This window comes from Anticarsia gemmatalis, chromosome 29 (genome assembly GCF_050436995.1).
Source record: "Anticarsia gemmatalis isolate Benzon Research Colony breed Stoneville strain chromosome 29, ilAntGemm2 primary, whole genome shotgun sequence".
NCBI lineage: Eukaryota > Metazoa > Arthropoda > Insecta > Lepidoptera > Erebidae > Anticarsia > Anticarsia gemmatalis.
Genome location: NC_134773.1, coordinates 905,045 through 930,494, shown reverse-complemented (window position 1 = coordinate 930,494; position 25,450 = coordinate 905,045). Strand labels below are relative to the sequence as shown.

At 36.2% G+C, this 25,450-nt stretch overlaps 1 protein-coding gene across 2 annotated transcripts in view; it reads right to left on the bottom strand.

The window, feature by feature from the left end:
* The window catches only part of neur (E3 ubiquitin-protein ligase neur), a 58,960-nt gene that overhangs the window by 19,108 nt on the left and 14,402 nt on the right, over positions 1-25,450 (bottom strand). Inside the window, exon 1 of one of the 2 annotated variants that reach the window (XM_076133075.1) lies at positions 14,440-14,805. The exons of the other annotated variant lie outside the window; for it this stretch is intronic. Coding sequence (XP_075989190.1) covers positions 14,440-14,653 — 214 coding nt within the window. The 5' untranslated portion in view covers positions 14,654-14,805. Of the gene's footprint in view, positions 1-14,439; positions 14,806-25,450 lie in introns of those variants that run through there. 2 annotated transcript variants of the gene reach the window in all.

The window sequence follows — 25,450 nt, the reverse complement described above, 5'->3', positions numbered from 1 at the left end:
ACAGTGGTTTATGTCGCCATGGCGCTATCATTGCGTCGGGGGGTTCGATTCCCACACGGAACAAATATTGGTCATCATCATGGCTTAGCCTTTCTTCCAAACTATGTTGGAGTCGGCTTCCAGTCTCACCGGATGCAGCTGAATACCAGTATTTTACATGCAGCGACTGCCTATCTGACCTCTACAACACAGTTACCTGGGTTATAACACGATACCCTTCGGTAAGACTGGTTGTCAGACTTTCAAGCTTCTGACTACTGTTAACGACTGTCGATCTTCGAAATTGACAGCCGGGACCAACAATTTAACGTGCCTTCCGAAACACGGAGGAACCCGGTATAAGATGGTCACCCATCCACAGAACAACCTCGGCAAGCGTAGCTTAACCTCAGAGATCGATCCGCGCGGCTGTTGTTAACTAAGCCACGAGCTCCTCTATTAACAAATATTGGTGCGATTTTTTTTTTGTGGCCACCCATCTATAGAAAGACCGCGCCAACGGTTGCTTAACCCACAGATCGTACAACAAGTAACAACATTTAAAAAGCGAACGCCAAACTTGTTTACATTGAGACATTCAAAACAATACACAATGACATTGAATTATGAACCTTATTTCTTTGTAAAGAGAGTTGGATATCGCTCGCAACTATTATTTCCCACGGGACTCAGAGACAAGTTGTTTTTTTTTTTTCTGAATTTGTAATTGTAACCTAGTGTATTGAGCTTTTATTTTTGTTGCCGTCAAGCGTGAGAAGTGGTTTAAAAGATGTTTTTGCAGAAATAATAATTATATTTAATATCTGAGAGTTCTTTAGAACAGTTCTTGAAGGTATGCAAAGTACCGTACTTGGCCAGCGTGGTGGACTCAAGGCCTAACCCCTCCCTCATTACGAGAGGAGACCCTTGCCCAGCAGTGGGACATTAATGGGTAAAACATATTATAGGAAAAAAACTAAAAATTATGCAAAAATATACATTTTTTTTTGGACTTATACCGTAAAGGTCTAAATTCGGTTCCCATGTTAAGAGATAAAAGATTTTTTGATACTAATAACTGTTTAAACCAGGCAAAGAAAGGACCAACCCCTAGACAATAGGTTTAGTTACATGAACACACTAAAAAATTGTAAGACTTTCATGAAACTTAGTTCTACGGCAAAAAGTTGGCAATTGTTTATCTGCTACACTTGCCGAGGTTAGTCTGTGGATGGGTGACCACAGACCATGTTATACATCTAGTAGTCATGTGATATACTGTTTAAACCAGGCAAAGCAAGGAACAACCCCTAGTCAATAGATATAATTGATCTCATGAAACTTAGTTCAACAAAAAGTAAGCCAATGGTTTTAACATCAACTTACAGTACCCTAAACTCGCTACAGGACACGTTACCTATTATAACGGAACCTCATCCCGTATCCCACGACTCGATACTTTTATTTTCAAGCGCCATCTTTGTTTTCGTGTTTTGTTTTACACTTTTCATTTTGTTTGCGATGTTTTTTGTATTTGTTGCTGTTCACCGGTAAAGTAATCCTTGACGCGGTCGTTGGATAGATGGGTGACCACATGTTTGCTGTTATTAATGTAAATAGGTTAAGCAACACGTGGCGCGGTCATTCTATAGATGGCTGACTGCATATATTTGTTATTATAAATTCAAGTGATTCTCACCGGTCGGTAAACGATCAGTGAGTTAAGCAACCCTTGGCGCGGTTATTCTATAGATGGATCCTTTGCACTGAGTCTACGTAAGTACCGTTTACTGTCTAAAACACTTAATTGTGTTCAAGTTGTGTCACATACTGACACACACAGAATTACTAAGATATTTTAGCAAAACCTTACAAATATCTTTTTCACAGCCTAATCTAGCCAACTCCAACATAGTTGGAAGAAAGGCTAGACTGATACTCAACGAAAAACTAGGTACAGAACTTAAACCTAGTATCAAAAAAATAATCACCCTATCCAATGTCCTACAAAGTATTAAAAAAATAAAACAACACCATATCCCGTATTAAAAGACCTAGTCTCCCACGCCGAACCCGTTTTAAAAAAAGAACAACCATAGTACAGACAACAATTAAGGTTTGACTTAACGGTAAAATTAAAAAAAGAAATAGACAGAACGGCTAGCTTCCCACGACTTTTAAAAAAAAGTTATCCTGTCACATGATTCTAGTCTATAGATAGGACTGGTTACTTCATCTCAATGTAAGGTTATAATTAATTTATTTATTATGCTTTCATATACGAGCATAATAATATAGGACTTCAAGAGCTGTGTTAAACAACTGTCAGACATGTCATTCATCACGATGTTTTCCTTCACCGTTATAACAAGTGAGCATTATTTATTGTTTAAGTTTAAGGGTCTCCTCCCAAAAGGAGGGGTTAGGTCTTGAGTCCACCACGCTGGCCAAGTGCGGGTTGGGAACTTTGCATACCTTCAAGAAATGTGTTAAACAATTTTTAGGCATGCAAGGTTGCATCACGATGTTTTCCTTCACCGTTGGAACAAGTGATCATTATTTCTAATACACACATCACTTGGAGAAGTCATTGGTGTGTTGCCTCGGATGTGTTTACCACTTGGGTGGGAGGTGCCAACTTATACCACTCAGCTATCACTGCTTACATATTAGGTCGGGGAAAAAGTCTTTTCGCATTACAGTATGTATGAACTTGTAATATAATCTTTTCTCTACACAAAAAAGCTCGATATTTGGGTACCTCACGAGCTCTGAAAGAAACCTAATGAACCGTGTACTCATTTGTGATTGTTGAAGCCAAAGAGATGTTATTACAAGTTCATACATACTATAATGCGAAAAGACTTTTTCCCCGACCTAATATACAATTTCAAAATTGTAAGCTGTATAACTAATCAGAGCTTACACCACGTCTATCTATCTATCGTTTGCCGTTCCCAATATCTTCCTGAGCATCGTAAGCTATCGAGAATGACATACCCAAAGGTGGAGTTCCCACGGTCCGTGAGAACGTGCGAGCGAGACGGGGAATGTGCGAGTGAGAGGCGCAGATGTATTGCGAGAGCACGATGCGTAAACTTAAGCAAGCGAGATAGTAAGTTTTACAACAAGTTTCGATTATTATACGTGTTAAAAATCTTCATTTAAAAAGTACTAGTATAAACCCATAGCCAGTTGCGCTCACCGGTCGGTAAACGATCTGTGGGTTAAGCAACACTTGGCGCGGTCATTCCATAGATGGGTGACCGTATAGTCGTATTTGCTGGGCGTCTCCGTGCTTCGGAGGACACGTAAAGGTCCCGGCTGTTGTCTACTAAGATAACAGTCGTTAAGTCATGTCAAAGGCCTCTCAGGCCGCTTAAACATCTATGACCACTAACCATACGACAAACAAACAAACAAACAATCGAAACGTCGGATAAACAAATAAACTAACCTAACCTTTAATTTTCAATCGCGTTTAAGACCCGTTACATTATAATATTATGTGTACAAGTCGCGACAGTTTAAAATCGTCAACAGATTTTTTATGTATTTTTAAACACTTTCATTCGTACGGAAATGACTTCACTCACCCCCGGTTTCTGAGGTACATTTAGCGGTAGTTTATCTATTCAACTAGCTGACCCGCGCAACTTCGCTTGCGTCACATAAGAGAGAATGCGTCAAAATTTCCCCCGTTTTTGTAACATTTCTCGTTGCTACTCAGATCCTATTGGTCGTAGCGTGATGATATATAGCCTATATCCTTCCTCAATAAATAGGCTATCTAAAACTGAAAGATTTTTTCAAATCGGATCAGTAGTTCCTGAGATTAGCGCGTTCAAACAAACAAACAAACAAACTCTTCAGCTTTATAATATTATTATAGTATAGATAGCGTATTACCGGGCATTACTAAGAAACATGATTATGTTTTTTCTGGTCATGCGCGAGCGCTGTAACCCGATTTAATTCGGCTCACGAACACCTCGGCTAATGATCTACGGCACAGAGAGACCCGATCTTTACGTGAGATGTTAAACGGACTTTTATTTTACAACTTTTTGAGGTTATCGAAAAGATAAGGCACTATCTTTAGAAATAGGCCATTTAAGCGTAAAGTTTAGTTAACAACTGGTACGAATCTTTAGTGAATACATTTTTTTAATACGGGTAAGAGTAACCCCCAGTTTCTGAGGTACATTAAACGGTAGTTTATCTATTCAATAGCGTTGGGACTCATAAAGAAAAAACGCTATCGAATAGATAAACTACCGCTAAATGTACCTCAGAACCTGAGGGTTAGTAAGTCGTTTAGAAATAAGCGTTTTACAGTATCTTTCTGTCTACAACTTCGGATATAACAGGGTTAGTATTATGTAAGTATATTTCACTAATATTATAAATGCATTAGTCATTCAGTCTGACTCTAATTCATGGGTAAACTACTGTACCGATTTAGATGAAATTGTGTACAAAGATAGTTTAAACATACCATAATTTTTATCCCGGAAAGGATAGTAAATAATAATTTTCTTTTGTGCTGAATTTGCTGTTTTTGTTTTGTTGGTAGGGAATTTTCATACTAATGCACATTTTGATATTAGAAATACGTCAGCTGTGCCATTCCATTTAAATATACTTTTATAAAAAAAATCTTCAAAATTCAATTTCACAAAAGAAAAATTGTGCCTTTTTAGTTAAGACGGCAGATTTATCTACGCACCTTGCTCTTAACTGTACCGTAGTACCTGCAGCCAAAGCTGTTTCATTTTCTATAGATTTAACACCATACACCCGGAAATATAAATTTACAAGATGTTATAACAATAGCTATAATACAGGTGTTTTTAAATATAATAGAAAATATGCATACAAAATTTGCAAAAGCGATTTTTTTTGGCTAAAAACCCTTTGCTCAAACGCATTCAGGCGTTCATAGCCAGTTGCGCTCACCGGTCGGTAAACGATCTGTGTGTTAAGGAAATTTAGCGCAGATGTTATGTAGATGGGTGACCGTATAAGCTTCCGTAGTGCAATAGTTTAGGTAGTCGTCACGCCAGTTGGTCGTGGGTTCGAATAAATATTTGTGCTATCCAAAAATAGTTGTTTCGTGTCTGGTTGTATTTTGTGTCCGTTGTTTGTATGTTTGTAAATGTTCTGAACAAAAGCAATTCTTTGTACGGGATTTGTCTTTTAAGAATAGTGGTATTTGAACTGAGCGTCTCCGTGCTTCGGAGGGTACGTTAAAAGTCGGTCCCGGCTGTTGTCTACTAAGATAACAGTCGTTAAGCCACGTCAAAGGCCTTCGGGCTTGAACAACTTTGACACTAGGTTGACCACTAACCATACTATAAAAAAGAAAAATTTCAAATTTCGACCGTGGGAATCGAAATGTCAGGTGTAAGAACAAATTTGAAAATTATTCTAAAAATCATTGTTATACAAATATGAACTTTATTTAATAAAAAATAAAGAACATATTTTGATTGTCGAATTACTTTTCTTGAGTTGTCGGAATACAAAATTAGTTTTGCAATTGGTAAATACAAATTTCGCTTCTATTTTAAGGAGAATAAAGTCCAAATTAGTTTTTTCGATATGTAATAAATAACTTTGTTAAATAAGTATCGAGTATTTTACTTAGTCGAAGAAGAAAATTGTTTATTTTAAAATTGAGCTTTATTGTGTTAAAAATAAGGTATACTTTTGTTAAAATTGTAAAGTTTCGAATAAGCAACATAGTATGAATAATAATGATTGTGAACGATTGTTCCCGCGTTTTCAAAATGGCGGACGCTTCCGGGATATTAGAACTATATTAGTGAATACTTTATTACTTATTTCTACTATTTATGGTAACTAACTGTATAATATTTTGCATAAACGTGTTTTTTTTGTTTAATAAATCACTTATCTTCCGCCCGCGACTGTGGAAAGATTTCCCGGGGTAAAAAGTATCCTATATGTTAATACAGGTTATAAACTATATGTGTATCAAATTTGATCAAAATCCGTTGAGTAGTTTTTCCGCAAAAGAGTAACAAACAATACAGGATATAATTAAGTACATTTTTTACTTCAAATGAGTGCTTTTAGAGAGAAAGGTACTAAAATACAGTATTTTATGTAATATCCGATAAACAGTGTACGAACAAAACACTGGCCATGTGCAAGTTGGACCTGCGTACAAATGGTTCCGTATATCATTTACAAAAAACGTCAATAATATATCAGTCTAGCCTTTCTTCCAACTATGTTGTAGTCGGCTTACAGTCTCACCGGATGCAGCTGAATACCAGTGTTTTACATGCAGCGACTGTCTATCTGACCTCCACAACACAGTTACCTGGGTTATAACACGATACTAAGTAAGACTGGCAGTCAGACTTTCAAGCTTCTGACAACTGTTAAAGCCTGTCAAAGATCTTTGTTGACAGCCGGGATCCACAATTTAACATGCCTTCCGAAACACGTACCTTAACACATCCTTACATCATCAAAGATTTATACCTAATAGAAAGATTGTTAAAATTAATTGGCGATTAAAAAGAGTGGCCTGGAGTTTGTTGGCAGCTCTTCTCATTGGCCCTACCTTCCGAACTGGCGGTAAATTCACTCTCTGTATCATTGACTATCATAAGTGTCAGCATTTGACCTATATGAATAAATGATTTGATTTTGATTTCGTAGGACCGTTTTACCTTTTGGTTACGGAACTCTAAAATATCTCTCTACTAAGTTGTTAGACTGGAGTCTTCAACGCACAATCTCACGACCTTTTACACTACGAGTAATACCGTTATACCATGTAAAGCAAATTGAAAACATTGATGTACTTTTAAACCTACTGCGTAGAGAAAGGTCATGAGTCTATGTATGTATTTTTAGCGTATTAGATCGGGGAAAAAGTGTTTTCGCATTATAGTATGTATGAACTTGTAATAAAATCTTTTCTCTACACAAAAAAGCTTGATATTTGGGTACCTCACGAGCTCACTGAAAGAAACCTAATGAACCGTGTACTCATTTGTGATTCTTGAAACCAAAGAGATTTTTTTTTTTTAAATATGTCTGTGCAAATTTTTACCTAAATCTATTTGGTTAGCTGTGAAAGTAAGACTACCCTCAAATATATTTTTAATGGCAACACTGACTACTTAAATAGAGGTTAACAGCCTAAAAAAATGAGTTGCACATCAACAGTTAAAAATAACGGTTTATTTCAAGTGAAACTAATTGATTTCGTACCTTAAAATTACTTATTAACCTCGGCGCGTGACGGCCTACTGGTCAAGATGTAAACGAAACTTTATGTCAAGAAAAAGTTAAATCCTAATATTAAAATGCTAAAATCTGTTTTTTTTTGTGTTCACGCTATCGCCTAAATTGCTTGACAGAATCGAAACAAAAGCAAACAGGCTTAATTTTTCAATCCTTTACTGTCCCACTGCAGGGCAAGGGTCTCCTCCCAAACGAGAAAGGGATTAGACTTGAGTCCACCACGCTGGCCAAGTGCGGGTTGGAGACTTTGCATGCCCTCAATAAAATGTATTTTACAAATTTTAGGCATGCATCATCATCAGTTTGAGGGTATGTTTTTTTTTCTAAAATCTTTAAGATTGTGATTGGGGAGATAAAGATAAATTTATGTTTATATTATGTATGCGAGGCAAGCAAGTCACCTAGTATTTTTATAAAGCAAATTCATTCAAAAACTAGTTTAAATTAATATTAACCAACTTTTCCTACTAGCGCCATTGATATAAACATAAACAACAAATAAAGAATCAACATTACCGAACGAAAATATTCCAATTTATTCCCAAACATTCTCGAATTCTTTCTCACGGCCATTAGACGTTCGGCTGCTCTCGGCTGCACTCGGCCGTTGTCGGCCCCACTTCGGTTGTTTTCGTAAATTTAAAGTTTATTATGATAATTAGTTTAATTATATGTCATTTGGTTGTGATAGCCGAGTGGTAACCCACGCAAGTGGTTGCAGGTTCGAACCAAAGGCAACATACCTGACGTTTCCAAGTTATGTGTGTATTAGAAATAATTATCACTTGTTCCAACGGTGAAGGAAAACATCGTGATGCAACCTTGCATGCATGAAAGTTCTTTAGAATAGTTCCTTAAGTTATGCAAAGTACCCAACCCGCACTTTGTCAGCGTGGTGGACTCAAAGCCTAACCCCTCTCTCATTACGAGACGAGACCCTTGCCCAGTACTGGGACTTAATGGGTTATATTTATCTTTGAAAATGACAGCCGGGACTCACAATTTAACGTGCCTTCCGAAACATAGAGACGTTTAGCTCAAACACCAATGCGGTCACCCATCTACCTAATATCCTTGCCAAGGTTACTTAACCCACAAATTGTTTACCGACCGCTGAGCGTACCAGTTCAAATCCGTTAAATTCAAACAATTTTTGAAACCAGCTGATGCAAAGAAAATCTCTGACAAAGATCAATTCAATGTGTTTTACAAAAAGCATTTTCAAATTCGTAACGGACTTTTGAAGAACATCTCACCTGGCGTATCAGCTGTTATATGCTATCTCTTTCTAACACACACAAATATGTATCTTGCATCTCTTTCTGTTTAGGTAAGACAGCTGTTTTTGGAGGTGTTTTTTGTTCAAAATGTATCGTTTTTGGGAAGAATCGTGAATTATAGTGGTCAGCATATGGATCTGTTAAATATATAGGAAATTGGCACCAGGTGTGATTGAAATAAAATATATTGAAAAGTAGATTTTATTTTATGTATTTTGGATTGTAGAAAAACGCTCATGAAAGCTAAATTACAAAATATTCTAAACTGTTCTATAATATTTAGTAATTTAGTAAGTTCCCTGAGTTCTGTAAATATTATAGAAGTAGTTCCCTGGCGCGTCTGCTTGTTTGTCTGTTTGTTCGCGACAATCTCAAAAAGTACTGAACAGCAGTCCGCTTTGGAAATGCTTGCTGCTCGTGAAGAGAAACGCTAAAAAACTTACGGCTTGCTCTTTTTTATTGCAATGCAACGGGGGTCAATGTTTCATAATAGCATTCTGTCCTAACTGGGAATAGAGCTTGAAACCTAGCGATCAGAACTTATATTGCTAACTAGATCATATATAAACGAATTAACTTTACAATAACCAACAAATTCAATCTATTAAAAAAAATCGATCCAACAAAAAAATAGCAAGCGGCTTGAGAACCTCCTCCTATTTTCAAAGTCGGTTAAGAAACAGCAATACTATAAACAATTTTCAAACGTCTTAAAAGTAAAAGAAACTCGGCTTGAGAACATCCTCCTATTTTCGAAAGTCGGTTAAGAATCAGCACTACCATAAACAATTTCCAAACGTCTTAAAAGTAAAAGAAACTTTTTTTTTACGCAAAGGCATTACCAATACAGCCTTTTGAAGGTCGCCATAGATAAAAAAAAACTAGCCAGCTGTTTTCGAATATAGAAGTGCAGCTGACATTTTGTAACCAGGGTTGTCGCGTAAGAATACATGCGAGTGAATTTTTGGAGTAAATATGTATTTTTTTAGTTAATAAATGTATATTGCAAATAGTTTTAACCGATTTTGATGATGGAGAATGTTTTTAATTCGTTGCGTATTTTTTGTTTCATGTATTTTTGTTTTTGTTATTGCAGACATTTACAGCATACAATAAGACGTAAATACTTAACTGTAGAATCAATTTGACAAATATTAGTTTAGACATAATTGAAGAACTATGTTTTTGTTGGTCTTTAGGCTGCAATTATCCTTGGTTATCAGATAAAATAAAGTTTAACCCAAAAAATATACAAATAGCCCAATTACACATAAATGTACTGACTAATTACTAAGTTAAGTTAACATACAAATAATAATATCTCTTTTTTACATAAACTTACTGCCTAAGTTAAGTCAAGTTTTATTTCATGTGTAACAAAAATAAATGGTTTAAAATCACTGACTAAATGGTTAAAAAGCAGAGACCAAAGAACGCTAAAAATATACTACCTAAAATAGTTACTGCCAACCCTAACACTGGCAGGCGCACGCCAAAAGATCCCGTTGCAAAACAGCTGTCATTTATACATAAGTTAGAGCGAGAGGGAGCATACATCTAACCACGTGTAAGAAAGACACGGATATAGGACATATGGTTCTGTTGATAAGCTTCTGAAAAAAACTGAAATTTACCCAACTGGGTAAACTTAGTGATAAAGTAATTATACTATTTATAGTTTAAATATAAGCAGAAGTGATAGTGATGATGTAATTTTGATAAAAAGTTACGAAAATGTTATGAAAAATTAAGAAATTGAAGTCAAGTTTTGTGTCTAACTTGCTGGATCGATTATGATAAAATTTGGTGAAGCGATAGTTTACTACTATTATTAATGTAGGTAAATTAATGGAAGCTAAGTTAGTTTGTTTGTTACGCTTATTTGTTTTAAACTGCTGAACTGATTTAGATGAAACATTGTACAACGATAGCTTGCGAAAAAAAGAGATAGATTACTAATTTTATACACAGTAAATTAGAAAAGAAACCTATACATTTCTAAACCAAAAATGTTGATACAATTTTGCTAAACTATAGTTTAAATACCGGAAAAGGTGGTTACAAAAAACATAGCTAAGAAAGCCAGTTTTAAGTTTGTAATATTTTAAAACGACTGCCAATTCTCCATAAGTGAGCATCTATCTCAACACAAGAGGATGCTCTCAAGTGGTTTAACTATTTATAGAAATGTATCTCAGAGACTAATTGTATACAACTTAGCATTCACTACTATATGCTGTTCAATACACACATCAAAATATATATAACTCAAAGGTGACTGACTGACATAGTGATCTATCAACGCACAGCACAAACCACTGGACGGATCGAGCTGATATTTGACATGCAGGTACATGTTATGACGTAGGCATCTGCTGAGAAAGGATTTTGATTAATTCTACCCCCAAGGGGATAAAATAGGGGATGAAAGTTTGTATGGAAATTCTGTCCTAAGTTACAAACCAAACGAAGTTGCGGGCAAAAGCTAGAACATATATAATATCACTATGTCGTAACCGGCGGTCTTGTATGACAACATGTATATATGTGAATCTTCATCTTATCGTATGGTTAGTGGACAACCTAGTGTCAAAGTTGTTCAAGCCACCCGAAGGCCTTTGTCGTGGCTTAACGACTGTTATCTTAATCGACAACAACCGGGACCGACTTTTTACGTGCCCTCCGAAGCACGGACAGTTCAAATACCATTACGGTCACCCATCTATGTAATGACCGCGCCTAGTTTGCTTAACCCACAGATCGCTTACCGATCGAACGCAACTGGCTTTGGGTATGACAACATGTATGTATGTATGTGAATGAAGCAAGGGAAGTTTGTAAGGATCGTACCAAGTGACGTTCTCTGCTCTCTGCCAACCACTAGGGGACAAGGCGTGATTTTATTAACTAAGGGCTCTTTTAAATATACCGACAAAATAGACTATTGTTCTGTCCGTCACGGTTGAGTCGTGATAGCGTGATAGTCGCTTCTACACGACTATATATTATTAATTTATATATTAAGTCATTATCACGATTTTTACAAACATACTAGCTGACCCGGCAAACTTTGTTTTGCCATATAAATTTTTAAAAAAATGTCACAGTGGTATGAAAAATAGATGTTGGCCGATTCTCAGACCTACTCAATATGCTCACAAAATTTCATGTGAATCGGTCAAGCCGTTTCGGAGGAGTATGGCAACGAAAACTGTGACGCGAGAATATTATATATTAGAAGTAAATCAATTTATATAAAACTCTTCCGTTACTGACTGACTGATGGACAACGCACAGTCGAAACTACTGAGCGTACAAACTCGACATTGGTAAGTGTAGAGGAGCACTAAGAGAGGATTTCTGAAAAACCTACTAACATTATAAATGCGAAAGTTTGTTACTCTTTTACGCAAAAACGACTAGACGAATTCTAATGAAATTTGGTACACTAATAGCCTGAATTTGCCTATAGGATACTTTCCGAGAAATCTTTTCTCAAACAAAGTCGCCGGCTAAAGCTAGTCTTAACTCAAAATCACTATTATTTAACTCAAAAAACAAAAGACAAAACAATAGCCTGCATTCCTTCATTGTTCCCGTAAATAGCCGAATCGGCTAACAATGGGAACATTCGCCAGATGTTGTTCCGGCTTCCGCAACGTGTTCTTGGCTTTGTTCCGGAACAGGAGTTGACAGATGTGCCGGGAACAGATGTCTTCAACGTGGGATTTTTGAAGTTTAGTGCAAATTAGGATTTGGTTTATGTTACCAGATGTTTTTGTTATATTGTTGTAAACTAATTTAAGATACATACATAAAATCACGCTTAGGCAATTCCTACACGGGTAGGCAGAGACCAAAAAACGCCACTTGGTACTTTCCTTGGTATAACTATGGGCTTCCAGTCTCACTGGATGCAGCTGAATACTAGTATTTTACATGCAGCGACTGTCTATCAGACCTTCACAACACAGTTACCTGGCTTATAACACGATACTAAATAAGACTGCTTGTCAGACTTTCAAGCTCCTAACTACTGTTAACGACTGTCAAAGATCTTTGAAAATGACAGCCGAGACCTACAATTTAACGCGCTTTTCGAAACACAGAGCAACTTCACATGTATAATACGGTCACCCATCCACAGAACAACCTCGGCTAGCGTAGCTTAACCTCAGAGATCGATCGGCGCGGCTGTTGTTAACTAAGCCACAGTAATAAAGGATCAAAAGTATTTTTATCGCAATAAGATTGTAGTTGATATTGTGTAATTCGTATGAGACCATTAAAAGTCATGCAACGCGGCCTCAATAAAAAATATAATAGAACGAACTATATGTTGCAACTTGTGGCGTAATTGAAAAATATACTTGAACTTACATTATTTTCTTTTTTAAAGACAACACCCGCACTAACCCCCGGTTTCTGAGGTACATTTAGCGGTAGTTTATCTATTCAATAGCGTTTAAACTCGTATAAAAAAACGCTATTGAATAGATAAACTAACGCTAAATGTACTCAGAAACCAGGGGTAAGAATTGCTCTTGTGTCGCGGGGACTTTCACAAACATACAAACAACGGACACAAAGTACAAGCGGACCCGAAACAATTATTTTTGGATCGCACAAATTGTTCCGTGTGGGAATCGAACCCACGACCTCCCGACGCAATGGTAGTAAGTAGCATGGCGACCTTAACAACTGCAGATTTCATATGTACCTCCACGGGAAGTCGTGGGTTCGATTCCCACACCGTACAATCCCAACGGCGATCAACAAATTTAATAACTGTTTCGTGTCTGGTTGTACTTTATGTCCGTTGTTTGTATGTTTGTAAAAGTCCCCGCGACACAAGAGCAATTCTTGGTGCGGGAGTTGTCTTTTAAAAATAAATAAATAAATCTATGACATCATTATATAAAGTAAATAGGAAATGTATCAAACATCCTTTATGCTTTTGTTTCAAACCGGATTTTAAATAATAAAAAACAACAAACTGATTTTAGTATGCAAAAAACAACGGAAAGACATAAGGAAATAAAAACATAGGTAGGTACTATTTGAAAAAATATACGGTCGAGTTGAAAAAGTCCTTTTTTATTGCAGTCGGTTTAAAAATATCTATTTACTATCAAAATAATAATAATATTGATTAATTTAGTGGCCAAAACTAACTATACTTTTGTTCCCAACCCGCACTTGGTCAGCGTGGTGGACTCAAGGCCTAACCCCTCCCTCATTACGGGAGGAGACCCTTGCCCAGCAGAAGGACATTAATTAGTTATATTTATTTATTTTATTACAGTTATAGTTTTTTTAATCTAATCTATTTTTATTACATTAGTAGGTAAACGTAAAACCTTATCATAGTTTTTTCAATTAAATTTATCGCAAAAAATAACCGTGAAATGCTTATCATAATTAAAAAAACAATAATCATTGGGTATTTCTTGATACAAAATGTAAAAACATTATTATTTATCCTACTACCTACCTATCCTACTAATATTATAAAACAATATTTCGTCGTTTGCGGGTCAATTTTTCAACACCAAAAAATGTAATTCGACGAAACTTTTCTATAATTTTCTAGATAATGTATAATATAATTTGTAGAAATTCATTTATTATAGAAATAGTGGGGTTTAAGTACAAAACTTATTCACATAATCGTTTAAAATAATGCCCCAAAGAAGGTATTAAGATAATCATCTATAACATTTTAAAATACCGTTACAGTACTTTAGTCATGAAAGTAACACTTTTTAACATCTTTCAACGAAAATTTATATAACATCACAAAAAACCGAAAAAAAATTACCATGAAAAAAAAACCTTATCTTTTTTTATCTAACCCTCACATAGATTAAAAAAATAACGGTTAAAAACTCACCCAAGCCGATTTTTTTCTTAATTTTCTTTAACACTTTCATTTTGGATCCCTTTTTATCCTTAACGGGGGTCGTTTCGGGTTCTAGCGCCATTGGAGGCAGGACGAGGGTCTGGGGCGGCATCGGAGCCCCGTGACCCGAAGCCCTAGGGCACGCGGGACAGTGGCAGGAGCCCCGCGCCTGGCGCACGCTCATACATCCGCTAACGCCCATCATTGATGCGGTTACAATCCCAAATAAAACGTATTAAAAACTAATAACTACTATCTCATGTCACACGCGATAACTAACACGAAAATATTACGATTACACGATATTCATGACGCACTGAGTGAAAACGCGAGACGTCCGCGCGGCTTGCGATCCGGCCGCGGAGTGAGTTCGCTGTGGCCCGGCGTTCGCGTCAAGGGCTATGGGAAAGCTGCGCGCGCATCACCCGCCCTTCTGACCTCTCGCTCACTCATTCTATTACAGAGCGAGACAGGTTTAAATGTCAACACACGTATTTTGAGCTTAGCAGATGCGTTGAACAAAGAGGATAGCTTCTATTTACTTCAAAAATTGTATTTTCTACCTTATGTCTCATTAAATTAAGTTTTAAATAGTTTGAGTTTAAAGATCTAAGTGCAAAGTTAATTCTGTATGACATTTCGTAGGGCTTTTGTTCATAAAAGGTGAAATAAGTCGTATAGGAGTGCGTGAGTGCGTTTTCATCGCGTGCGTTGAAGATTTTAACTAGAGCAGGTGTTGCTCTTTAAAAAATACCTTTGGAGATGTTAAACTAATGAAAAGTTACCCGCTGGAAGCCTATACCTTATAGGAAAATGCAATTTCTAGGCTTAAACGTAAAAATATGGAAAACAGCTTCAAAAATTAACCCATTGGAAGCCTATAGCCTTAAAGAAGAATGCAACTTCTGGGCTAAACCGTAAAAAGTTGTTAAACGGCTTCAAAAATAGCAATCAGAACATATTAAACAATAAGAAATTAATTTAAACAATAATGACAACATGTATGTATGTGAATGAAGCAAGGGAAGTTTGTAAGAATCGTACCAAGTGACGTTCATTGATCTCTGCCTGCCACTAGATGGGAAGAGCGACTTTATCAGGTTCTCTAATAAAAAGTTATGCTGGTATAGTGTCGATTTTACAATGTTTGAAAACCTGCAAAAGCTTTTTTAGGAGAAACATATGTTTACGACCACTTTTAACGCCAGGAAAGAGTTTTTAATCGGACTATGTGCAGGGAATTGAAGAGGGAAAGGTGTTTGTTGCTAACATTTACACAGAAAGATCCCAGATAATATAATACTATAGTGATAGCCGAGTGGTACAAGTTGACACCTCCCACTCAAGTGGTCGCAGGTTCGAACTCGAGGCAACACACCAATGACTTTTCCAAGTTATGTGTGTATTAGAAATAATTATCACTTGCTCCAACGGTGAAGGAAAACATCGTGAGGAAACCTTGCATGCCTAAAATTTGTTTAAAACATTTATTGAGGGCATGCAAAGTCCCCAACCCGCTCTTGGCTAGCGTGATGGACTTAAGGCCTAACCCCTCCCTCATTACGAGAGGAGACCCTTGCCCAGCTGTGGGACATAAATGGGTTAAATTGATTTTTTTTTAATTTAAATAGTGTGTTAAGATCCTAAGTGGAAACAATCAAATGATTTGACAAGAAACTGTATCAAACTTTAGAAAACTCATTAATAACCCATTAATTCCCTATCCATACTGCTGGGCATGGGTCTCCTAGATTGAGGGAGAGATTCTTCTGTTCACTACGCTAACCAAATGGAAACTTTCCTTCAAGAGCTGTGTTAAACAACTGTCAGACATGTCATTCATCACGATGTTGTCCTTCACCGTTATAACAAGTGATCATTATTTATAACACATCACTTGGGACTACGCTTATCAAAAATAACCTATTACGTTACAAATGTATGGTTTTCCTTGAATTAATCAATTATCTTTAAGTTCTTGAAACAATTGGTCTGATAACAATTTAAGGGCTAGTTAATCACTACATAGTATAAAGCAAAGTCGCTTCCCGCGTCTGTATGTATGTATGTATGTATGCTTACATCTTTAAAACTACGCAACAGATTTTAATGCGATTTTTTTAAAAGATAGGGCGATTCAAGACTGACGAAGTCGCAGGCAGAACCTAATAGCTAGTATCTATAATATAAAACTCAAAGGTGACTGACTGACATAGTGATCTATCAACGCACAGCACAAACCACTGGACGGATCGAGCTGACATTTAGCATGCAGGCAGATGTTAAGACGTAGACATCCGCTAAAAAATGATTTTGATCAATTCTACCCCCAAGGGGATAAAATAGGGACTGAAAATTTGCATGAAACTTTAAAGATTTCCGACTGATTGAACTGAAAATAACCTAGATTCGAACATGATACTTATTTTCACGTGGACGAAGTCGCAGGCAGAACCTAGTAGTATATTATACTAGCTGACCCGCGCAACTTTGCTTGCGTCCAATAAGAGAGAATGGGTGAAATTTTTCCCCGTTTTTGTAAAATTAATTACTGGTACTCTGCTCCTTTTGGTCGTAGCGTGATGATATATAGCCTATGTCCTTTCTCGGGTATCAAAATATCTCCATACCAAATTTCATGCATATTGTTTCAGTAGTTTAGGCGTGATTGAGAAGCAGACAGACAGAGTTACTTTCGCATTTATAATATTAGTATGGATATGGATAAATGAACTGATAAATAAGGGCTTAATTATAACAGTAGTTTATATAATTGTTTATCAGCCCTTGAAATAATATCAGTAAAGATAACATCAAGTATATAGTATTTTACGTGTTTATGACTAAATTGCTACATCGATTTTGATAATATTCATTAAACCTACAAAATACTTTACTCTTCAAACTTGGAGCCTTATAGCTTTTTTAGGCATGTTCAACCATTATTATGATTACACAATTTAAACAAAACTTTTTTTTAACACCCATTACTATCCCACTGCTGGGCAAGGGTCTCCTCCTAAACGAGAGAGGTGTTAGGTCTAGAGTCCACCATGCTGGCCAAGTGCGGGTTGGAGACTTTGCATGCCCTCAATAAATGTATTAAACAAATTTTTAGGTATGTACAGTTTCATCACGATGTTTTCCTTCACCGTTGGAACAAGTGATAATTATTTCTAATACACACATAACTTCGAAAACACTTAAACCTTCCTCGTCAACAAATTTTGTTTTCAGCAATTTTACATTCTTCTTTTATAAATATCCATTCAGTAATTTTGCGGCAATCAGTAACAAAATGTTTTCTTTATGTATTTTTGTATGTTTGTAAAAGTCCCCACGACACAAGAGCAATTCTTAGATCCTAGTTGTTCTTTTTTAAAGAAGAAGATACATTTATAATATAGCTACACTATCAAAAAATTCAGGAAACAGTCTTTTAAAACCGTACCATATTTTAACCATCAATAAATCAATTGTACCATAAAAAATATACCATGAATGGAGTAATTTAACTCAAACGATTAACTGATTAACCACGGTGGCCATAGCTAAAGATTTCCACGTAATTTGACCATGAAATATTTCTCTAATTAACGACATGGTTTTAGAATAACAATTAGCTAATTACTGTGGCTATTTAAAGGTGTATATGGTCGAAAATAGTGTCACTTGTATAATTATATGGTCTACTACTACACTAGCCAGTTGCGCTCACCGGTCTGTAAACGATCTGCGGGTTAAGCAACCCTTGGCGCGGTCATTCTATAGATGTGTGACCGCATAGTGGTATTTGAGCTGGGCGTCTCCGTGCTTCGGAGGGCACGTAAAATGTCGGTCCCAGCTGTTGTCTACTAAGATAACCGTCGTTAAGCCACGTCAAAGGCCTCTCGGGCGGCTTGAACAACTTTGACACTAGGTTGGCCACTAACCATACGACAAACAACAACATTAAATCAAGGGGTTTATAGACGTAAATAAATCTATACTTCTATACTAATATTATAAAGCTGAAGAGTTTGTTTGTTTTAACGCGCTAATCTCAGGAACTACTGGTCCGATTTGAAAAATTATTTCAGTGTTACATAGCCCATTTATTGAGGAAGGCTGTAGGCTTATCACGCTACGATGAATAGGAGCAGAGTACCAGCAAAAAAAAAGTTACAAAAACGGTGAAAATTATGACCCATTCTCTCTTATGTGACGCAAGCGAATTTACACAAGTCATAGATAATACAAGCTTTCTTTCAAAGCAACAGAATTACTAGAATTATGTTTCATACAGGTAGCAAAACAATAAGCTCTAATGAATTCACTGAAATAATATCAACTGTCATTAGCAAATTACTTCGGTTTCCTGGAAATTGTGAAAATAGCTAAGTGGTATAAGTTGCCATCTCCCACGCAAGTGGTTGCTGGTTCGAACCCAAGGCAACACACCAATGACTTTTTGAAGTTATGTGTGTATTAGAAATAATTATCACTTGCTCTAACAGTGAAGAAAAACATAGAGATAAAAACTTGCAGAAAAATTAACTTAGGAGAAAGCCTAGGTATGCATGATTTATTTAAATGACAATTAATAATTAAGTGTATTTCTAAAGTAAAGTATCTGTATCAAACAGGTGACCGTCAGCTGTATAAGTCGAGTCACTGATGTTATACATTCTGTATGTTGTATACCTCCAGCCGCGAACCTTGCCTACAACACTCTCTACTAAGTTGTTGTACTAACGCGATTCCTACCCAAAAATACAGTTAGAAGAAATATTTTAAACAACTATCTATCTCCTACATTAGCCATAAAATATAATTAGTTATATATTTAGCTTTTGAGCATTTTTAACGTCTAACCCCCGGTTTCTGAGGTACATTTAACGATAGTTTATCTATTCAACAGCGTTTTTTTACATGAGTTTAAACAGTATTGAATAGATAAACTACCGCTAAATGTGTTCAGAAACCGGTGGATAATAATGTACCTCAGAGACCGGGGGTTAGGCACTACTATGACCATGTTATACCCTTTCGAAGACGCCCATAGCCAGTTGCGCTCACAGGTCGGTAAACGATTTGTGATCTAAGCAAACCTTGGCGCGGTTATTCCATAGATGGGTGACCGTATAGTGGTATTTGAGCTGGGCGTCTCCGTGCTTCGGAGGGCACGTAAAAAGTCGGTCCCGGTTATTGTCAATTAAGACAACAGTCATTAAGCCACGTCAAAGGCCTTCGGGCAGCTTGAACAACTTTGACACTAGGTTGACCACTAACCATACGATAAATAAATAAATAACCCTTTCGAACATATAAAACGACTTCAACTCTGACCATACAACGAACAACTTATAATCCAATTTTCTTTTCAACCCCTAACAAAGGGGTTTAAAACATGTTTTGTGAAAGTATTCGCATTAGTAATACGGCTCGCGACACATGCGCGATAGCCAGATGCGCGTGCGCACCTTGCGTGGGCATGCGTCGAGGAGGGGGGTGGGGGAAGGTCTAATTCCTTGAGCATCTGTTCCGATATTATTTTCTTTACCTAGTAACTTCTAGTGGTATAAGTAAGCACTATAATGTGTTCGATGATTCCAACAAGCCAATGACTTTTCCAAGTGATGTGTGTATCTATCTATACTAATATTATAAAGCTGAGGAGTTTGTTTGTTTGAACGCGCTAATCTCAGGAACTACTGGTCCGATTTGAATAATTCTTTCAATGTTAGATAGCCCATTTATCGAGGAAGGCTATATCATCACGCTACGACTAATAGCAGATTACCAGTAAAAAATGTTACAAAAACGGGGAAATATTCTCTCTTATGTGACGCAAGCGAAGATGCGCGGATCAGCTAGTTAGAAGTAATGATCACTTGTTCCAACGGTGAAGGAAAACATCGTGAGGAAACCTAGTTTGTATGCCTGAGAGTCCGGTAGTTGCCTACCAGTCAAATCAGCTACTCTTTATGAAATGTTAAAAACACATTTTAGTATAGAAATACGACGTAGTGACGACATTATTGCAGATTTTCGTTGATATCAAATGAGTGTCTAATAAAATGTTTCAGTCTGTAAAAAGAATTTCAACATTATTTACGAAAAAAGCTACATAGTCTGAGCATTTTACAAGTTTAATAAATTTTCGTTAACCCAGGCAACTACCCGGTTCTTTAGAACAGTTCTTGAAGGTATGCAAAGTCCCCAACTTGCACTTGGCCAGCGTGTACTCAAGGCCTAACTGGTCCCTCATTCCGGGAGGAGACCTTTGAATGTGTAAAATACACTCACGTTTCGCCATTAACAATGTTAGTCCCATGTAATATGTAATATTATTACTAGACATTGCTTAATAAAAACCCAATAGCCCACTGACTCATATATGAGATCATTTTATTAACTTAAAAAGTTTTTAAAACATTGTGCAACATTTTGTACCTTTATCTTTAAATTTTCCTTATTGCGTGGTAATACCGGGCATGTTATCATACGGGCTACTATTGATAAATATTCTAATATAAATTAGAAAAGCCCAATCCGGGAACCGATCACGAGTCTTTGGGATTAGTCTAAGTGTCGACTGTACATTGTACATCTACACTTCTATACTAATATTATAAAATTGTAGAGTTTGTTTGTTTGAACGCACTAATCTCAGGAAATATTGGTCCGATTTGAAAAAATATTTTTGTGTTGAATAGACCATTGAAGAAGGCTATAGGCTATATAACATCACGCTATGAGCAATAGGAGCTGAGTACCAGATTCAAAAACGGGGAAAATTATGACCTATTTTCTCTTTTGTCACGCAAACGAAGCAGCGCGAGTCAGCTAGTCTTATATATATATATATATATATATATATATATATATATAAAATCCATGTCACAGTGTTAGTTCCCGTATTCCTCCAAAACGGCTTGATCAATTCGAATGAAATTTTGTGAGCATGTTGCGTAGGTCTAAGATTCAGCCAACATGTATTTTTCATACCCCTAAATGATAAGGGTTGTTCACCCTTAAATTTTAATTTTCATTTTTTGACGAAATTTTTTGTTTTTTTTTTTATAATGTGGCATTAAAAAATAAGAAGGAAATCGTGGAAGGAAGCTTGTACTAATATAAATCAAGTATTTGCTTGATACGGGAATCAAACCCCACGATCAGCAGTCGAAGTAATGCTAATTAGTCACTAAAAATGTTGCACAAAAATAATAAATTAACAATTCAATAAAATTTCAAGGAAATATTTCAGGAAGTAATGTTTAAACAAAGTTATTTCTATTTTTATAACAAAGAGATTTAAACAAAATTATATTTGCGCTTCCGAAACTTATTATCAAAGAGTTATTCATTCATTTTTTGTTTCACAATTGCCTTTTAAATTTGTATTTACAGAACTGCGTATTATCATTTTACTTAAAATTTCGTATTTCACAATCTATACTAATATTATAAAGCTGGGGAGTTTGTTTGTTTGTTTGAACGCGCTAACTTCAGGAACTACTGGCCCGATTTGAAAAATTCTTTCAGTGTTAGAAAGCCCATTTATTGAGAAATATATCATCACGCTACGACCCATAGGAGCAGAGTACCAGTAAAAAATGTTACAAAAACGGGGAAAAATTTCACCCATTCTCTCTTATGTGACGCAAGCGAAGTTGCGCGGGTCAGCTAGTCATACATAAAATCAGACCTTCGTCCCATAGTGGTAGGCGGAAACCAAAGAACGTCACTTGGTACGATCCTTACAAACTTCCTTTGCTTCATTCAATAGCATTCTGACCGACCCGAGAAACGAACCCGACCCAGAAAATACGTAAGTTCGTTTGTTAAATCTATACTAATATTATAAAGCTGAGGAGTTTGTTTGTTTGTTTGAACGCGCTAACTTCAGGAACTACTGGCCCGATTTGAAAAAATCTTTCAGTGTTAGAAAGCCCATTTATTGAGAAATATATCATCACGCTACGACCCATAGCAGCAGAGTAACAGTAAAAAAGTGTTACATAAACGAGGAAAAATTTCACCCATTCTATCTTATGTGTCGCAAGCGAAGTTGCGCGGGTCAGCTATACATACATAAAATCAGACCTTCGTCCCATAGGGGTAGGCAGAGACCAGAGAACGTCACTTGGTACGATCCTTACAAACTTCCCTTCATTCAATAGCATTTTGATCGGCCCGACAATCGATCCCGAGACCAGAAAATATGTAAGTTTGTTTGTTAAATCTATACTAATATTATTTGCTTGTTTATTTGTTTGTTTGAACGCGCTAATCTCAGGTACTACTGGTGCGAATTGAAAATTCTTTTTACTGTTGGACAGCCTATTTATTGAGGAAGTCTATAACCTATATAACATTACGCTACGACCGTTAGGAGCGGAGCAGCAGCGAAAAATGTTTCAAAAACGGGGTAAATTATGATCCATTCTCGCTTATGTGACGCAAGCGAAGTTGCGCAGGGCAACTAGTATTTAATAAACTCACTATATTATCAAACTCCAAGTCTTTTTTTCTTGTCGTATGGTTAGTGGTCAACCTAGTGTCAAAGTTGTTCAAGCCGCCCGAAGGCCTTTGCCCCACTCGGGAATAGAACCTAAGACTTTGCTAAGACTGCATACACTACCCCCTAAATGTAGTCAACATCCCTTGAACAAAGTCCCGTTAGAACAGACAAAGAACTCAATTTCCCTTCTCTTTCTACCCCCATTGGTGTGAGAGAGATGAAAGATAAATGTCATATATAATTGCAGAAAGGTGGCGCATATTATTGATAGCATTTTGTTCTTGTTATCCTGTTTTAATAAGAGTATGTTGCTAGGGAATTAATTGAGAAAAGAACTGTCATCGTATGGTTAGTGGTCAACCTAGTGTCAAAGTTGTTCAAGCCTTTAATAAATAAGTATCATTGGACAACTCACACACGGTCATTTGATTCCTAAATAAGCAGAGCTTGTACTGTAACCAGACTCTGAACTTATATACCTACTTCTAAATACATACTTATAACTAGATACATTAACAAACTCAGAACAGATACTCGTGCTCATCACACTAATAATAAATAAATAATATAAATAAAAATAAAAAAATAAAAAAGCCTTTTATTTCCAGCAATTTTTACAGAACTTAAGTTAGAAAAAAAAAAACAGAAAAACAATTCTTATTATCTATTTACTTATGAATCTTTAAGATATTTTAAAAACGTAAAATTAGTATTTCTTGTTAGTACCAATGTAGGATGTATCAATTTAATTTATTTAAATACTAACATAGAAATTTGTTATGATGAATAATATGTACAATTATCTTAGAAAATTTAACGTATTCTTATATATATAGGTGACTATTTGTTTTGATTTAATTTTTAGTCTTAATGATGTTTTTGTGCTATGTACTGTTTACTTTTTATTTAGTCTTAATTTCATTTATTTGCTAGAACCCCTGGTTGGGTGAAGGCCTCCTCCAACGATGCCCACTTATCTCTATCTTGGGCTAATTGTCTCCAATTCACACAATATCACACTAATATTTATGCATAATATGTTCACCCATCCACAGAACAACCTCGGCAAGCGTAGCTTAACCTCGGAGACCGAGCCTCTTGCCATAGCAACTATCGCCTAAAATACGAAATGCCAAACAAGGACGTCTTATGAAAAAAAAGTAGGAAAAAAAAATTGCCTCCGGCCGCCAGCTGTCGCAAAGGCACGCGCCGCGATCAGCCAATAGCGTGTGTGCAAGCTTCTGTACGACATATTGGTGTAATTTTTTTGCTATGGCAACTTTTTTTCGCATGATTTTTTTGACAGTTGCAATAAAAATATGTCGGCCATATTGCGTTTTGTTTTTTCTTGGGATTCATTGTATATTTTTTGATGGATAAATGGTTTTTTAATTAAGGATGAATAGTTTTTTAGATTTTGATAAAAATGTGAAAACAATTTTGTAAATTATTACGACTATTTTATAGCATTTTCAAAATCAAAATCAAAATCAAATCATTTATTCATTTAGGTCAAATATTGACACTTATGATAGTCGTTACAATTACTGAATCTACCACTAGCTCGGAAAGGGGGTGGAGCCTTATGAGAAGAGCTAGCAACAAACTCACACACACTCTTTTCTATCTTCAAGTTATCTACTTGGAAAATCTCAAGAAAAATTGCTCTTCAGGTTTCGAACTTACAATTTAATAACCTTAAATATAGCCTATAGCCTACCTCAATAAATAGGCTATCCAACAGTAAAATATTCTTTCAATTCACACCAGTAGTTCCTGAGATTAACGCGTTCAACCACACAAACTACAATTTTATAATATTAGTATAGAAAAGCACCTGCTTTTAACACAAGTCGTTGACATGACGCAATAAACGACTGTCATCAATTAAAACAATTAGTTAATTAAGACGAGAGGTCAAATGCTTCCTTTCTTTCATTAAGGGCTTGTTACTTGATTAAGCGAACTGACGGATAATGGAATCAGAGGGGATATAAGTTCAAAGTATTCCCTATTGCTGGGCAAGGGTCTCCTCCCGGAATGAGGGAGGCGTTAGGACTTGAGTTCACCACGCTGGTCAAGTGCTGTTCTAAAGAACTCTCAGGAATGCAAGGTTGCATCACGATGTTTTCCTTCACCGTTGGAACAAGTGATCATTATTACAATATTCCGACAACAATTTATCATGATTATAATTGACAATTCTGTATTTCCAAAATAAAGTAGCAAAATCAAATAATTTATTCATTTAGGTCAAATATTGACACTTATGATAGTCGTTACAATTACTGAATCTACCACTAGCTCGGAAAGGGGGTAGAGCCTTATCAGAAGAGCTAGCGAGAAACTGTATCGAGCCGTATCAAACATACCCTGCATTAGAATAAATGATTAGTTATAATCTAAATAAATCGTGCATGTCTCAGGCTCTCCTAAATTAAATACATACATACATAAAATTACGTCTTCTACACTTGGTACGATCCTTAAAAG